The sequence below is a fragment of the Meriones unguiculatus genome, assembly GCF_030254825.1.
Source record: "Meriones unguiculatus strain TT.TT164.6M chromosome 13 unlocalized genomic scaffold, Bangor_MerUng_6.1 Chr13_unordered_Scaffold_33, whole genome shotgun sequence".
Lineage (NCBI taxonomy): Eukaryota > Metazoa > Chordata > Mammalia > Rodentia > Muridae > Meriones > Meriones unguiculatus.
Genome location: NW_026843645.1, coordinates 555,386 through 574,274, shown reverse-complemented (window position 1 = coordinate 574,274; position 18,889 = coordinate 555,386). Strand labels below are relative to the sequence as shown.

General features: G+C 36.2%; 1 protein-coding gene across 1 annotated transcript; it reads right to left on the bottom strand.

Moving 5' to 3' along the window:
* Positions 1 to 13,168: 13,168 nt before the first annotated feature.
* Positions 13,169 to 18,057, bottom strand: LOC132650749 (zinc finger protein 431-like; the record flags this gene model as incomplete). Its single annotated transcript, XM_060376078.1, has 4 exons — positions 13,169 to 13,172; positions 14,805 to 16,013; positions 17,664 to 17,724; positions 17,937 to 18,057. Coding segments are annotated over 4 exons (1,395 nt in total), but the record flags the coding sequence as incomplete, so codon positions are not given.
* Between the last annotated feature and the right edge of the window lie 832 nt (positions 18,058 to 18,889).

Below are 18,889 nucleotides of genomic sequence, written 5' to 3'. Positions count from 1 at the left end.
AATTCTAAGAGGAAAGTTCATAGAACTAAGTGCCTTCATAAAGAATTCTGAGGCATCTCAAATCACCATAACAACACAAATGAAAGACCTAGTCAAAATGAAGCAGACATATACAAGAGGAGTATATGGCTAAAAATAATCAAACTTAAGGCAGAAATCAATAAATTAGAAAGAAAGAAAACAATTCAAAGAATAAACAAAAGCAAGAGCTGGTTCTTGGAGAAAATGACAAAGATAGACAAACCTTTAGCATAACTAACTAAAACACAGGGAGACACTATACAAATCAGCAAAATCAGAAAATAAAAGGTGGTATAATTACAGACACTGAGGAAATTCAAAGAATCATTAGGTTTTACCTTAAAAGTCTATATGCCACAAAATTTGAAAACCTAAATGAAATGGAATATTTTCTTGCAATATTACACTTATCAAAGTTGAATCTGGATCAGGTAACTAAATTAATAGACCTATATACCCTAATGAAATATAAGCAGTCATCAAATTCTTACTGCCAAACAAAGCCCAGAGCCTGATGGTTTCAGCACAGAATTCTACCAGATCTTCAAAGAAGAGGTAATGTCAATACTCTTCAAACTATTTCACGAAACAGAAGAAGAAGGAGCATTACCAAACTCATTCGATGAGGCCACATTCACCTTGATACCTAAACCTCACAAAAGCTAACTAATGTCAGGGATACACCAAGAAAGATAATTTCATACCATTCTCTCTTATGAATATTGAAACAAAAACACTCAATAAAATACTCGCAGAATGAATCCAAGAAAACATCAAAGATCTCATCTACCATGACAAAGTAGGCTTCAATCCTAGGCATGCAGGGGAGCTACAATATACAGAAATCTATAAACAAACTGAAAAAGAAAAAAAAAACACATGATCATCTCAATAGATGCTGAAACAATTTCATATATCCAAGCTCAGTTGGATTTATGACTTTATAACCATAACCAAGACTTGATGGTTAAAGTCTTGGAGATATCAGAGAAAAAAGGCACATACCTAAACACAGTAAAGATAATATACAGCAAGCCTATAGCAAACATCAAACTAAATGGAAAGCAATTTAAATCAGTCCCACTGAAATCAGAGACAAGTCAAGTTTGCTCACTCTCTCCTTTCTCTTCAACATAGTACTGGAAGTTCTAGCTAGAGGAGTAAAACAACTAAAGGAAATGAAGGGGATACAAAGCAGAAAGGAAGAAGTCAAAGTATCACTATTCACAGATGATATGATAAGTATACATGAGTGACCCTAAAAATTCTACCAGATAATTACTACAGCTGATAAACACCTTCAGCAAAGTGGCTGGATACATTTTAAAGTTACTAAAAAATATCTGAAACCCTCTTGTATATAAAAGACAAGAGGGCTGAGAAAGAAATTAGGAAAAAAACAACAACAACCTTGCAATAGCCACAAATAACATAAAGTGCACTGGTGTGACTCTAACCAAGCAAGTGAGAAATCTGTATAAAAAAACTTCAAGTCTTTGAAGAAAGAAATTGAAGAAGATAGCATAAAATGGAATGATCCCCCATACTCATGGATCAGTAGGAATAACAGCAAAATGGCCATCTTATCAAAAGAAATGTAGAGATTCAATGCAATTCCCATCAAAATACCAAGACAATTGTTTACAGACCTTGAAAGAACAATTGTCAACATCACATAAAACACAAAAAAGCCAGAATAGTTAAAAGAATCCAGTACAACAAAAAACTTCTGGAGGTATCTCCATCCTGGATCTCAAGCTGTGCTACAGAGAAACAGTAAAAACGATGTGGTACTTTCATAGAAACATATTGGTGGATCAGTGGAATTGAATCAAACACCCAGAAATAAACCCACATACCTACAACACCCGATTTTTGACAAAGAAACCAAAACCATTCAATGGAAAAAAGAACATCTTCAACCAATGGTGCTTGTCTAACTGGATGTCCACATATAGAAAGATAGAAATAGATCCATACTTATCACCCTGCACAAAAGTAAAGTCTTTGTGGATCAAATACCTCAACATAAAACTAACACTCTTAATCTGTTATTTAAAAAAAGTGAGGAAGAGGCTTGATCACATTGGAACAGAAGACAAGTTCAAGCACAGGCTCTAAGATCAACAATCAATAAATGGGATTTCATGAAGCTTAAAAGCTTCTCTAAAGCAAAGGACACTGTCAGCAGAACAAAATGATGGCTTACAGACTGGGAAAGGATCTTCACCAACTCTACATCTGACAGAAGGCTAATATCCAAAATATATAAATAACCCATGAAATCAAATAATCCAATTAAAAATTGGGTACAGAGCTAAAGAGAAATTCTCAACAGAGGAATATTGAACGGTGTAGAAACACTTTAAAAATGCTCAACCTCCTTAAAAATCTGAAAAGGACTCTGAGATTCCACCTCACACCCATCAAAATGGCTAAGATCAAAAACTCAAGGGACAATACATGCTGGAGTAGATGTGCAGAAGGGAGAACCCTGCTCCATTGCTGGTGAGAATCCAAACTTGTACAGCTGCTTCAGAAATCAGTTTGGCACTTTCTCAGAGAACTGGGAATACTGCTACCCCAAGACTCAGCTAAACAACTCCTAGGCATATATCAGAAAGATGCTCAACCATACAACAAGGGCATGTGCTTAAATATGACAATAACAGCTTTATTCATAATAGCCAGAATCTGGAATCAAACTAGATGTCCCTCAATGGGGGAATGGATACAGAAATTGTGGTACATTTACACAAGGAAATACTACTCAGGTATTAAAAACAAGAAAATCATGAAATTTGAAGACAAATGAATGGAACTAAAAAAAGATCACCCTGAGTGATGTATTCCAGAAGCAGAAATACATGTATGGTATATATTCACTTACAAGTGGATATTAACCATACAATATAGATTGGACATGCTAAAATCTACAGACTTTTAAAAGCTAAAGTACAAAGAGGAACATAGGGAAGATGCTTAATTCTCATTCAGAAAAGAAAACAGGATAGACACCAGAACCCATAGAAGAGAGAGAACATGGATGGATAGGAGCCTTCCATGGATGAACACTAAGTGACTCCACTCAACAGGTGATTGAAGCAGATGGAGAGACCCACAGAAAAAATTTGTATAGAGCACAAAATGTCTTATTGAAAAAGTAGGAGATAGAAGGACCTAAAGGTGTCAGGAGTCACACAAGAAGATCAACAAAGCAAAAAAAAAATCTGAGTCCTGGGGCCCTGCAGAGACTGATGCATCAACCAAAGAGCATGAGAGTACTTAGACCCCCTGCTCAGATGTAGCCCATAGACAGCTCTGTCTCCATATGGGAATCCTAGTAAGGGGAGAAGAGACGGTCTCTGAACTCATTTGCCTGCTTCCTGATCACTTCTCACTGGTGGGGACAACTAGTAAGCCCACAGGTGAAGAGGAAACAGGGAGTCTTAATGGAAACTGATAGGCTAGGGACTGACAGGACCTTCCCTATCAGAGGACTACAGGAGAAGGATAGGGTCTAAGAGGGGGGAGGAATAGTGGGACATAGAGTAGATGAGGGAGGGGGCTACAATTGGGATACAAGGTGAATATATTGTAAAAATTAATGATAAACATGGGTGACAGAATGAAGCATAAATAAGACACAATTTACTGAGAAATACACAAAAAATACTCACCATCTTTGATCATAGATCTAGCTAGAAAAAAAAAAAAACTTCAGCAACCAATACCTCAAATGACAAATAATGTATGTTTAGTGTCCTTCTTGGCACTATAATAAAAGAGAATGTGATAGCATGTATACAATATTATTGGAAATCTTTCTTCATGGACTGAACATGGAGTGACTTGTAGGAGATGAGATGTTGATTTACTTTATCCCCACAGATTAGCAGGAATGTATCCCTTGCTGAATTCAAGAGTACCCAAACCTAGAGAGAAAGCAGTACCTGCCCATGGCAGTGACCTTCCTGTCTTTGAGGATCCTCTGTGCTCAGCCCTGGCCTGCATGGCTCTGTGCTTATCTTTCAGCACAGCTATAGTTTTGGGGATGTTTCTCAAGCACCCTGACTCACCCATCATTAAGTCCAATAACCAGACTACAATAAAATACCTTAGTGTCTTCAAATGAAATTATTTATCCCTACTTTTAGTAAGTTTATATAAAGTGTATATCTATATCAAAATTGTACATCCACAGTGGAAATCAGTGTGCAGAATTCTCAAAATGATGAAAATAAATCTACCATATGAACCACTTATAACTTTCTTTGACATGCACAATGGACTCAACATCCTCGTTCAAAAATATTTTCTCAACTATACTCATTGCTAATCTGTTCACAATAGGTACCAAAAGAGAACACCTAAATATCCTTCAACTGATATAGATAAGTGAAATGGTACACACATAAGTAGATAGAAATATAAATGACGATGTTGATTTAGGTAACTCAAATCCAGAAAACAGATTTCACATGTCCTATCTACTCTGAAGCATATAGCCCTAGATCTTCAGTTGTGAGTATTCACCCTAGTGTGAAAGAAAAGAAAGAGTGTGGCGAAAGACTGGGGACCAGCCCCAGCAATTGATAGTATCCAGAGAGGAGGGAAGGATAAGGTAGGGCAGAAATGAGTCAGACATGGTTGTCCAAAGAAACTGAGAGTCTTGTCTGACTGGCAGTCAGAGTGCTTCTTTATTTAGACAGAACTTAATAATAAAAGATAGCTTCAGATTGTTCTAAAACATAGATCATATCTTTTTTTTTTGTTCCCAAACAAGTGTTTTAACTGTCTCTTGGTCATACATTTAGTCATCACTGATAAACCTTATCTTTTGCTATCATTTTTCCTCATCAACCCCTAATCTGACATTTTTTGAGAATCTGGAGGCATATTTGCCACAGCCTGGAAGCCCATTCTCAGGTTGGAAGCATTCTCAGATTCAATGGCAATAGATAGAAAATCTTTAAGCAGGCTTGGACATATTGCTTTGTCCCAAGAAGTATATTATCAAATTTTAATGGACAGCCTCAAGAAAAACAATTTAGGCTAAAGCAGCAACAGTTACTATTCAGTTCCTGGCATAATGCAATGTCTATACCTCATATCTTTGTATAATTTATTTATGTGCTAAATCTAAATATTCTTTCATTATTTTGGTCATACAACACCACAGTGATACTGTGAAAGCTGATATTTCTAGGAAAAGGAGGTCATAATACCTCACTTTTAAAATCATTTTTACAAAACATTCTTTGTCCTTCATTATAGATCCTAGTTTCAGGTGAAGATGTCTCCAGCCATTCATTTACAGCTCCATAAAGTCATTGAGGGGCATACCATATGTAGCTCCTAATCTTATATGCCAAGTAATCACCTGAGAATACAGCAGTACTAGGTATTTAATCTCAAATACTATCAACTCTCCTAGCACTACAAACTTTGTTTGCCTTTTTAAGAGTATGTTCTGATTATTTTCTTCTTGAGGAAGCACAGGGGTAGATTTTGCAAGACTATCTTGGAGCTGAAGTCTCATAAGTAGTTATCTGCCATTTTTATGTGAGTTACAACTTCCACATTCATGCAGGGCCAGATTATTGATATTCATCCATAAAGACATTCATGTAGGGCCAGATAATTGATATTTCCCCTAAAAATGAGAGGGGCAGTATGCTCAGGATTTTTGTGGTGAAGCTTAGAAGCAGTACAACAGAGTGAAGACATAAATGATTCATTAAAAATTTTTCCATTTTTTTCCCCAGGTTGTACAAGTACTGAAAGCCCTCCAAGCATGAGGCAAGTGGAGATCAAGAGCAAGCCTGAAAGATAGCATGAGCTGCATATTGTAACATGCAGCTCAGCTGTTCTGGATCTTTGTCAAATAGCTGTGCTGACTTCATGGCTTTAACTGTATATGAACTTTGGTGAGGTTTTAATCCATTTGAGGTGACTTTATGTGAAAATAAGCTCCTATTTCTATGTTTCTACATATATACATCTAGTTTGGTCAGTACCATTTATGAAGATTTTATCTGTTTTTCCAGTGTGTATTTCTAGCTTTCCAGTGTGTATTTCTATTTTTTGTTATAGTACTAGTGCATTTACGTAATCAACTATTACTCACATATTTAAAAAATCAAATCATGGAACATGAAAGTAAATGCACATTTTCAGGTAACTGAGAGTGAGAGAACCTAGACCCCAAAAGAGAAATAGGGTATGTATTTGTTTTACATATATATTAGTTGCAAGATGTATGATAAGCAAGCAACTGAACATAATACTGTAGGGGATACATACAGATTAAGAACTGGAGCTTAGGGGAGGCAGAGATTTCTCCATAGGAAAGGAAATAAAATACTTGGTACAAGTGGAAGGTGGGCTAAAAAGATAGAATTGAGGGGGATTGGGAAAGGAAGAGGGCAATGAAAAGGTAACATGAGAAAAGAAAAGTAAAATTAAGGGTCATTTGTTTGGCACAGTGGAAACCTAATGCAATAGAAACTTTCTAAAATATATACATATAAGAAGCCAATATAAATGAAATCACCACACAAGAACAAAGTACCAACTGGAAATCTCTTGTCATTAAATTACGCATCCAGTACTGGTAATGGTTTATATTTAACTGAGGTATTGGCCAAAGTAGTGTGATTGTAATGCCAAAATAATACAGGCTTTTGCCAAGACTATAGGGAGCTTTCCACAATTGACTGCAATGCCCTATTGCTGGAGACAACACTTACAGTTACATGAAACATAGATAAATAGAGCTTGTGCCTACATAGAATCTTCACACTTACATTCTATCAACTTTGATATGGGAAGTACTCTGCAACTACAAGAGGATAAACATAAACACTAACCCAGCTACCAAACTTTTGAACTATAACAATTTTCTACGTGTAAGACATATTAGTGCAAGAGTTGTAGGAGTAAAAACCAATCTATAGTTTGACTTAAGGCCCACTTCACATGATGGAGTCCACACCTGACACTGGTTTATTGATCAAGAAATAGAAATTACACAGCCCATGGTTCTGGGGGAAAAGCAAATACTGCATTCTACTAAAAGTAATAAAATGACCATTGACACCATTCTGCTATACTCATAGACCAGTATCTTGTTCAGCCATCATCAAAAAAATGTCATCCTGCATCTGATGGAGACAAAATCAGAGACCCATAGAGAAAATAGACAGTCAGTGAGAGACCTCAGAATATGCCCATCAGGCTCTTAAGTAATTCAGCCAGAAGAGTGTAAGAGCCAGAAAAGAAAGAGGATATCAAAGAACAAAGCACTATAAATTAAGAAGACTGAAGAATAGATAAACTGTGAGAGACTGAGGCAGCATGCACTAGGCCTTTAGTGTTCTGTCCCTAGCCCTATCTCTAATTGATAAGTGCTTGCAAATGAAAATGTAGTTTTCTCCAAGGGACACTCATTTTATCCAAGGGACTACTCTTAATTGTATTTTTAAGAGTACATTCCAATAGGTAGATGGCCAAAAATTTCCCTCACTGGCAAGTTTGGATTACCATGTCCTAGAATTCTGGCATGCATTTAAATTTTTTTATCATAGTTCTCATTTTAATTTGCTGAAGATTTTTTTTTCTATTTGTAAAGCTACATGTCCTCTGTGTGTATACCATTGCTTCAAGTTTAATATTCTATGAGATTCCTGCATGTATGAACAAGTCTGCATCATTTCCCAACTTGGGCTCTTTTTCTTTTTCTTTTCCTACTCGGATGTGCTTACTTTTATCTTTTTGCTATTTTATTTTCTTATTATACATTATAGCCCTCCCTTTTTAATATGAGGGAGAATTTAGACAGGATAGAAGAGGAGATAGGAAAGAGTTTCCAGGATTATAGGAAGGGAAAACTTTAATTCGGATGAATATGTAAGTAAAGTGACTATTTTTAAAAGAAAAAAAAGGAGAAGGAGGAGGATGAAGAGAAAGAATAAAGAAGGAGGAGTTGGAGAAAGAAAAGAGAAGCAGTAAGAGGAGAAGGATGAGAAGATGATGAAGAAGAAGAAGTAAAAGAAGAACAACAATTGTGTCAAAAGAAATGTTAAATAGCCATGCACAAAAGAACCAGAAAATCTGAAAAGTGCGAAAAAGTAATTTATGAATAATAGAAATAGAAAAAGAAGAAAAAACTCACGTCAAAATCCTAGAAAATATTTTCAGCCAAATAATAGAAGAATGTATCCTTAACCTAATGAAGAAAGGGTAGCCTATAAAAAGTATATAGAACAACAATTAAAGTGTACCAGAAAAGAAATTGTGTTCAGCACAGAAAATTAAAGCATTAAATGTAAAGAAATTATATTAAACAAAGAAGGGATATTAAAAGTTTCAAGTTGATAATACTAGTTTGCATATAAATTCAGGCTCTTTAGAATAACTCCTGATCTCTCAAGAGAGAAAGAATGAATAATCTCAAGCATCAAATTAGGAGGCAAAAACCCCACACCATAACTACAAAATAAAGGGAAATAATAAACATTGCTCATTGAAATCTCTCAACTTGGATGTTCAATTCTCCAATAGAAAGACAGGAACTAACAGAATGGACTAGACAACAATATCCATTCTTCTGCTGCGTCTACTGAACACTCTTTATCATCCAGGTTGGACAGCATCTCTGTGTAGATGATGGAAGGAGACAGTAGAAGAAAGTGGACCAAAAAAGTTTAGGGGAACTTTATCTTATACAGTTCACATAAATACCTAAAATTCTTGAGTCAATTTAAAAGAGTATGTACTGTACACACTGAATGAAGAGTTGCACCGATATCCATAAGAAACAGGTGACTTGGGCTGGTTCAGCATACATCTAGACTCATGTTTACTGAAGCACAGCTTACCATGTGCTAAGATAGAATGGACTTGATTGTCCTGAATCACATGAGTGCAAAATATAATATTATTCATTTTTTTATATTCATGGAAACATGTACTTTGGTTTTTTGAGTTTTTTTTTGAAAGTTTGGACAGTTTATTGTTGGTGAAGTTCCAAGGGAAATGCTACAATGATCTGTTATAAATGCTACAAAAATTGAACTATAATTTCTGAGGGTGTTATGAGCATTACTTCCTTTGGATGTCCAATGGATTTGAGAAGTTGCATGCTTCAAGTTGACATGATGATATGGTTCTTTTAGCTATGTGCTCCAACAACAGCCCTTACTATAATCCTTATATATCCTAAAAATTGTTATCTTTTATTTTCATTAGTGAATGGGGAGTTACTCTAAGACTTTCCATCTTTCTTTATAATTGAAATCCCTTTTTAACATAATCACATTATTTCTTGTTTCTGTCTTCCCTACAAAATCTCTCATATAGCCCTCTTTTGGCTCTTTCAATTTCAAGTCTTGTGTTGCCAATAACTGCTATTACATGTATCATGTGTGTGTGTGTGTGTGTGCAAGAGCAAGAGAAAACATTTAACATTTCAAGAAAGGCAATCATTTTACTTTGAATTTGTGGATGAACTCAAAATGTATCATCAAAAGTTATGACCTGAGCTAGAAACAGAAATCAAACATTGTTTGACTTCAGTCCTAATTGGGCTAAAAGCAGTCAGTGCTCTGAAATAAGAATTGAATAGTTAGTATTAGAGCCTGAACATCAGGGTGTAGTGGCATGACTTGTCAAAGAACACATTTCAGTGACAAGAGGAATAATATAAAGAAATACCTCAGGGTGCATGCATAACAGCTATTAATAATAGCTTACATTGTTTACTTGAGAAATATTCTGTGTATGTTTTTTTAAATCTCAATAACCTAAATGTTATAATTACTGTGTAAGAGATATTAATTAATTTATATATTATTTATTCTTCCATCAATTTTCCTTCAATTTTCACCCTCCAGAGTTTTGAGTAATCATTCTTTGCTCCTTTGAAAATTAAAGCCACTTTTTCATAAACTATTTTTACACACTTAACATCAAATTTTGATTTGTAAAATATTTTACAATATTATAATACTAGGAATATATGACAAACCACTGAATTTTACCAAGGGTATTTATTATATATAGTATTACAGGAAAATGAGTAGAGATGAAATACTATTCTTTCTAGTTGTTTTTAAGAGACAGTTGCCTGAGTCCAGCCATCTCAGGAAAAAAAAAAACACCTCATTTTTTTTCTTTTTTATTATTACAGTTTATTCACTTTGTTTTCTAGCTATAAGCCCCTCCTTCATCTTCCACCAGTTACAAACTACCTCCCTCTTCTACTCCTATACCCCTCTCCTAGTCCAATGAAAGGGGAAGTCTTCCTTTCCTACTATCTTCTCAAGTCTTACCAAGAATGGCTGCACCTTCTTCCTCTGTGGCCTGGCAAGGCTGCACCTTCCAGGAGTAGTTGATCAAGTAGCCTGCCACTGAGTTCATGTCAGAGACAGATGCTGTTACCCTTAATAGGGAACTCACATGGAAACTGAGATACTTATGAGCTACATCTGAGCAGGGGTTCTAGGTGTTCTTCATGCATGGTACTTGGTTGGAACAGGACTGACCTCCAGGGCCCATATTTTTTGGCTCAATTGGCCTCCTTGTGGAAGGCCTCTCCCATCCATGTCTTTCTGTCTCCTGAATCTTCCATATTATTCCATGCTCTCTGCCCAAAGTTTGGCTATGAGTCTAACCATCTGCTTCAATACCCTGCTAGGTAGATTCTTTGAGAGGCCCTCTGTGGTAGGTTCCTGCCCTGTTCCATGTCTCCTCTCATTACTGATGTCTATCCCATTTTCCCTTCTAAATGAGGATTAAGCATCTTCCCTAGGGTTCTTCCTGTTGTTTATATCCTTTACGACTATAGATTTTAGTATTTTAATCCTATATTATATGACTAATATGCACATATAAGTGAGTATATACCATAAGTGTCTTTCTGCTTCTGGATACCTCACTCAGAGAGGGTGGTCTTTTCTAGTTGCATCCATTTGCCTGCTAATTTCCTTGTTTTTAATTGCTGAATATATTGCATTGTATAAATGTGCCACAATTTCTGTGTCTATTCCTCTGTTTGGGGACATCTAAGTTGTTTCCAGATTCTGGCTATTGTCAATAAAGCTGTTATGAGTAGAGTTGAGCAAATGTCCTTGTTGTATGGTTGATAATCTTCTTAATATATGCCCAGAGTTGGTATAACTGAATATTCTAGTAGCACTATTCATAATTTTCTGATAAAGCACCAGATTGATTCCCAAAGTGGTTGTACAAGTTTATATTCCCACCAGCAATGGAGAAGGGTTCCCTTTTCTCCACATCCAGTCCAGCTTGTGTTGCAGATGATGTGATATAACACTAAAAAATTCAACCAGGGAACTCCTACAGCTGATAAACAACTTCAGCAAAATGACTGGATACAGAATTAAATTTAAAAATTCTGAAGCCCTCCTTTATACAAAAGACAAATGGGATCAGAAAGAAATTAGGGAAACAAAACCCCTTTACAAAAGCCACAAATAACATAAAGTACCTTGGTGTGACTCTAATCAAGCAAGAGAATGACTTGTATGAAAAAAAGGAAGATATCAGAAGATCTCCCATACTCCAGGATTGGAGGATTAACATAGTAAAAATGGCCACTCTACCAAAAGAAATCTAAAGACTCAATGCAATTCCAATCAAAATACCAGCACAACTCATTACAGACCTTGAAAGAACAATTCTCAGTTTCATATGGAAAAACAAAAAACCCAGAATTGATTTAAAAAAAATGCCTGCACAATAAATATTTTCTGGAGGTATCTTCATCCAAGATCTCAAGTAGTACTATAGGGCAACAGTAATAAAAAATGGCATGGTATTGGCAACTGTACTTTAAATCTTAAAGGGGTGTGCATCTACTCACTAATCATTTTTATTAAATCACATCAAGAAGCTGAGGGGAAAAACCAATATAGGGGAATTAACTGCTGTCTCAGTTTTAGATGCAGTTTGATGGAGTCCAGACAGCCAATGCTACCTTGGGCTATTGTTTCAGCTCATCAACCTTAAAACATCCACGGCTTTACTATTAATAGTGTACTTTTCTTAACTTTAAATTGTTCTCTAAGATTTTTTACATCAGAACCATTAGCAAAAACATCTTCCCTGACCTTGTTAAACGATCTATTTTTCCAAATTGTTTCTAAGTATAATGGTCATTGCTAACAATCTATATCTATGGATCCTTTCAAGGACAGTGGTTAATTCATTAATCTGCTCCAGTAAACATGTGAAAAGAGATCAAGCATTGTTAATTTTAAATGCCAGTCATATTGCCCAGTGATGAGATAGAAGCCTTCTTAGAGTTTTCATACAAGTCATGTTATAAGGTATGTGGACATCATAAGGGCAACAAGAAGGGATATGCTACATAAGAGCACAAAGTCCTCAGGAAAAGCAGTTCTTGGGATTATGCTATGCCAAGACAAACTCATCATGACTATGCTAACAGGGGAGCCACATTCCATGAATTCTACAGCTGTTCTGCTGTTGCTCCTGCATGGCTTTTGACAGGACCAGGTAGCCAAAATAGTTTGCCTATATATGGTTGAGTGGGGAGTGTGGTTAGCTCAGGCCATGGGAAGAAGAATCAGGATATTGCATGGGCTGTACTAGCCTGGAGGACTAGACAATATGGAAGGAGTTAAAGATTGCTGGGAGAAAATGGCAGGTAGATTTGATTTGATATGTTAACTAGGAACCTCTGCAATTAGTTCCAGGTTTGAATCCTACTTCTATGGTAACATAAATTTCAGAGAGAGAAGCATGGTCTCCATTGGATAGTAATCTTCAAGTGAGCCCACAGGGAAGAAAGGTGATAAAGACAAAGATTCTGTTTTTCTTTTCTATCTATAGATCTTCCTTATTCTCTTTGAGGGAGGGCAGTTACCCAAACTAAACTCAAATTTTTGCTCTTTTGTTTTGTTTTACTTACTATTTTTTTATTTTGCTAATTGTTTTTATTTTTCACAATTTATTTATTATATATGCTGATTGAAGGTCACTCCCTCAACTCTTACTGGTCCCATCCTCCCTCTGTGTTACCCACAATCCCTGTCCCTAGTCCATTCAAAATGGGAGTTCCCCTGATCTGCAATCCTCCCATACTTTATTGGAACACTTTTCAGCTATGAAAAACAGGGAAATAAAATTTCTGCTCTTATTTCTTCTCCATAGGCCACTGTGCTCACCTCAGAAGAATTCATACCATGAAGCTTGCCTGCAAGCTTACTGTGAAATCAACACCAGGTATAACTCATTTTAAAGAGTTCCACCCCCAAGACAGTGTTTTAGCATCTCATATCCAGAAACATGTGAAATTTGAAATGCTATGATGTGTGAAACATTTTATCACAAGCATTTCAGAGAAAAGCCTGCTTGGAGGCTGTTTCCTACCAGCCCAGGAAGGAAGGAGGGCCAGAAGATGAGGTATAAAGCTTGGAAGACCCACAAGCATAACAGTGATCAGACACACTGGGAACGACCTCAGAAAGTAAGTTCAACTTTAATTCCAGAAAACAGAGGCTATCTACGCCTTGGGTAGTGACTGGGATGCTCCAAGGATAGGTGTAGATAATTGTTTAAAACTAGGCACTTCAAGGATGTTTGATTTACATTAAACAGCACATTCTTATCATATGAACAAGAACACAGAACCTAATTATCCTATATTTGAAGGGAGAGAAGAGTTATCAAGGATCTGTGTCAAAGGCCATCTATCAAATTTGGCTAGTTGCATCTATGTCTAAAGACACTCCCCAGTTGAAGTCAGGCACAGAAAACTCATCCTTGCCAAGGTTACACAACTAGGCCAGCAGCAGGGTCATACATGGAAGAGAAAGCCTCCTCCCTCACATCTCAAAATTCAGTCTGGGTTGTGATGGTTTTCAATAGAACCCCTGGAACAATAAGTATGTGTACACAAAGAAACTTCTACAGGCTACCACTGTTGTGTTACTCTCAGAGAACTTCCTAGCTAGTGTTAGTTCACCATTCCCTACATATTCACACATTGGACTAAACTTTTCTTGTCAAAAGTGAGGCAATTGAAAATAGTAAATGTTGAGAATCAGTTTTATCAATAAGTCTTCCCTAAACACATTTTATAATGCTTTTTCATGTAATTGATATTCACCATTCATTGTATTCTTTTTAAAAATAAGTTTATTTACTTTAAATTCCAATCGTAGTCCCCCTCCCTTCTCTGCCCCAGTACTACCCTCCATTCCTATTCCAACCCTATTCCCTTTCCCCTTTAGAAAAGGGAGGTCATTTCCATTGAGCTAGTTTTACAGTTCTGTTGGATCTCAGTGGACCAAAGTACACAAAGGCATTTCCACATTGCTTATAGTCACAGAATTCCTCTCCAGTAAGGATACTTTTATTATGATCATGACTCTAGATTTGTGCAAGGCCTCACCATTTTAATACATTCATAAGGTTTTCCTCCATTATGAATCCTTTCATGATGATGAAGATTATACAAATGTGGAATGGTTTCACCATGTAAAAAGCACTCACAGGCTTTCGGTCCATTAGGATTTCTTTCATGAGTGTGGAGATTATTCTGAAGTCCAAAAGTTTTTTCACATTGGTTACAGTCAGACATTTTTCCAGTAAGTGTTATTTTATGTATTAGGAGATGTTATGTGCAAAGGCTTTGCCACATAGTTATATTCATATAGTTTCCCTCCAGAATGTGTTGTTGTCTTAGGAGATGATTGTTGCATGCAAAGGCTTTATCACACTAATTACCCTCACCAGGCTTCTCTTCACTGTGTGTCTTTTCCTGTTTTCGGAGACTACTCTGCTGTGTAAAGGCTTTATCACGTTGGGTATATTCATAAAGTTTCTTTCCAGTATGCGTTCTTTTATGTCTTATGAGATTACTGTTTTGTGCAAAGGCTTTACCACACTGATTACATTCATAAGGTTTCTCTCCAGTGTGTGTTCTTTTATGGCGTAAGAGAGTACTGTTTCCTGCAAAGGCTTTGCCACACTCATTACATTCATAAGGTTTCTCTCCAGTGTGTGTTCTTTTATGGCTTAAGAGATGACTGTTTTCTGCAAAGGCTTTACCACACTGGTTACATTCATAAGGTTTCTCTCCAGTGTGTGTTCTTTTATGGCTTAAGAGAGTACTGTTTTGTGCAAAGGCTTTACCACACTGGTTACATTCATAAGGTTTCTCTCCAGTGTGTGTTCTTTTATGGCTTAACAGAGTACTGTTTTGTGCAAAGGCTTTACTACACTGGTTACATTCATAAGGTTTCTCTCCAGTGTGTGTTCTTTTATGGCTTAAGAGAGTACTGTTTCGTGCATAGGCTTTACCACACTGGTTACATTCATAAGGTTTCTCTCCAGTGTGTGTTCTTTTATGGCTTATGAGATGACCGTTTTCTGCAAAGGCTTTGCCACACTCATTACATTCATAAGGTTTCTCTCCAGTGTGTGTTCTTTTATGGCTTATGAGATGACTGTTTTGTGCAAAGGCTTTGCCACACTGGTTACATTCATAAGGTTTCTCTCCAGTGTGTGTTCTTTTATGGCTTAAGAGAGTACTGTTTCGTGCATAGGCTTTACCACACTGGTTACATTCATAAGGTTTCTCTCCAGTGTGTGTTCTTTTATGGCTTATGAGATGACCGTTTTCTGCAAAGGCTTTGCCACACTCATTACATTCATAAGGTTTCTCTCCAGTGTGTGTTCTTTTATGGCTTATGAGATGACTGTTTTGTGCAAAGGCTTTGCCACACTGGTTACATTCATAAGGTTTCTCTCCAGTGTGTGTTCTTTTATGGCTTAAGAGATGACTGTTTTCTGCAAAGGCTTTACCACACTGGTTACATTCATAAGGTTTCTCTCCAGTATGTGTTCTTTTATGCCATAGGAGAACAGTGATATAGGGGAAGGCTTTACCACATAGAGTGCATTTAAAGGGTTTCTCTCCAGTATGACTGCTTTCAAGCCTGCAAAGAAAATTGGCACATGTGAAAGATTTACCCCAGTCATTTCATTACACTAATAAATATATTTATCTATATGAATTAATTTCTTTTTTTTCATGAGTTTCTTTTTTTATTTTTTTATTTTTTTTATCAGTTACATTTTATTAACTCTGTATCCCAGCCATGTCCCGATCCCTCATTCCCTCCCAGTCCCTCCCTCCCTCTCTCATCTCCACCGTGCCCCTTTCCAAGTCCACTGATAGGGGTGACCTTCTCCCCGTTCATCTGATCCTGTTTTATCAGGTATCTTCAGTACTGGCTGCAAAGCCCTCCTCTGTGGCCTAACAGGACTGCTCCTCCCTTCGGGGGTAGGGAGACCAAAGAGCCAGTCATTGAGTTAATTTCATAATTTGATCTAATGGTAAAGAAGAATAACATTTTAAAGTTTTATCACTTTATTTACATTCATGGTATTCTCCTTCATTATGGGTATTTTTGAAGATCCCTGTGGTGGTAAGAGCATTTGTTATGTGGATCACTTTTATAGCATCATTTTTCTATAAGAGATTTTCTCCTATATATGAAGAGTATTGTAAGTATTCAGAGTTTTACCACAGCAATTCCATTCACAAATTTTTGTACTGTATGCATGCTACTTCATTTACGAAGTGAGCTAAGACAAGCAGAATTTCCAAAATCCTAGTATTCATAGGAATTTTCAGCAATATGAGTTTGCTGATGAATTCTCAGTGAAGTTGCAAAACAAATTAACAGTAACCATTTATCACATTCAGAAAAATTACTCACAGTGGGGACTACTACCAAATCAATTGTTCTTGGAGAAAGAGAGGGACACTGTTTCTTTCAATATCCCTATGCTCATGTGTCTTAGAAACATATGATATACCAGTTTAATTTACAAAAATAATAAAGATTCCCACATTGAATTAACACAGTTTGTTTTTTTGTTCATCATAGACATGTCATATAGGGATTAAGGTTTCTCCACAACAATATTCTTGATTCTCATAAGCTGTTCCTTTCACTAAACTTTACAATGTTACTGCACGAAAATGAGTAACACTGGTTCTACTATGAATTTTTTTGCTTATTAGAAGGTTTTGGACATATACTGATCACCAATTCAGTGTGTATACCTCTTACAATATCCGAGTAGATAGAATGAGAATAAACAGATTGGCAGTTCAAGTCAGTAGCTGTAATGTCCATACGATTCAAATGGTATTTTTGTTACAATATTATTTTATTTTCTTCTATCTTAGGGGAGTGTCTTGTAAACACAAATCAGATACCTGACATTGAAGTACATGGAATTATGAGATTTTAATGATCATCAGTACACTTAAAGCAGTGCTGTTTTTACACTGTTGCTTTTCTTTAAAACTTCCAGGACACAGCCATGTGTGCTGGTACATGCCTTCAATTCCAGCACTTGTGGAGGCAGAAGCAGGCAGATCTGTGTGATTTTGAGGTCAGGCTGGTCTAACAAGCAAGTCTAAGAAAGTCACAGATACCCAGAAACAAATCTATTTCAAAAACAGAAAATAAAAAGCAGCCAATAAACAAACAAACAAACAAACAAAAAACACCAGACTTCCAGGACATTAAAATTTAAGATTTATATTTGTGTCAACATGCACATAAAGTTACCTTTTATTACTTGTAGAACTTTGAAACTGTTCTTCAATATTATGGTCATCCCAATTGTAGCCTAAAATATAGTACGAGAAAATATATATTATTGGAAATATCATGTTATTATTAAGGCAAAACTTAAATCACTATCTTCTGTGACCCTGAGAACCATGCCTGATTTATTTACCTCATTCCTCCTCATTCTCAATTGGAATTACAGAAGAGGATCAATAACAAAGTAAAAGTCGTCTCTTTATTTTAAAAGTGAAAGAAAAATTGCAGTCTTACCTATAGCAGTGAGGTTTTCACAGGTCTCTAGCATCACATCTTTGTAGAGTTGCTTCTGGGAAGGTTCCAGCAAGGCCCACTCTTCTTGGCTGAATTTCACATGCACATCATTGAAGGTCACCGAATTCTAAAATATGCCATACATTTGTACAACAGAAACAGTGGCAACAATATAATTTATACGTCATTGTCAATATAATCATATAATTCTACTGCTTCTGCAATTTATTTTCTGACACAGAAGTGCGAATGTTATACAGTTGGGTGCTGTGTGTGATGTGAAGTAGGGGAGATGAAAAAGCCAAAAGGTTAGATTGAAAAAAAAAAAAACCAAAGGTGTGCTTCAAAAACCTGTGTTTCATCAGTTTGTAAGACATGAATATAAATTAGCCATTAGTTGGGTTCTTGAGCAATCTATGAATCATCTTCAGTTACTTGCGTGAGTAGGTCACGACCCTGTCATGATACAAGTGGAAGGACAAAACACAGTCATGATATTTTATATAGCAACAAATGAGATGTGTTCATCAGGGGACACTGAACAGATGGGTAACATCAGTCAAAAGACAACATGGTACTGAATATTATGTTTTGACCAGTTCTCAGGGATGAGGCATATCAGTATGTGAAGAGGGGGGCTCATATATTTGTGGAAGGGAAAGTGGACTACAGTGAATACATGGATAAAAATAATGTGAGTGGCAAGCAACAATAATCATAGCCAATTACAACATATTTCTGAGTGACCAGACAAAAGAAAAGGAATAGAACACATGATTATTCTTTGATTATTGTTTTGTATATCCTCCTTACTAAATAATGTAGCCTATAGATTAAAAATAAAGATTAAAACTTTTCTATTAAAAAAGAAGTGTTAATGTTATCACTAAGTCATTTTAGAAGAAAACGGAATAACAAGTTTTAACTGTATCATATCTGAACTTTTTGAAGAG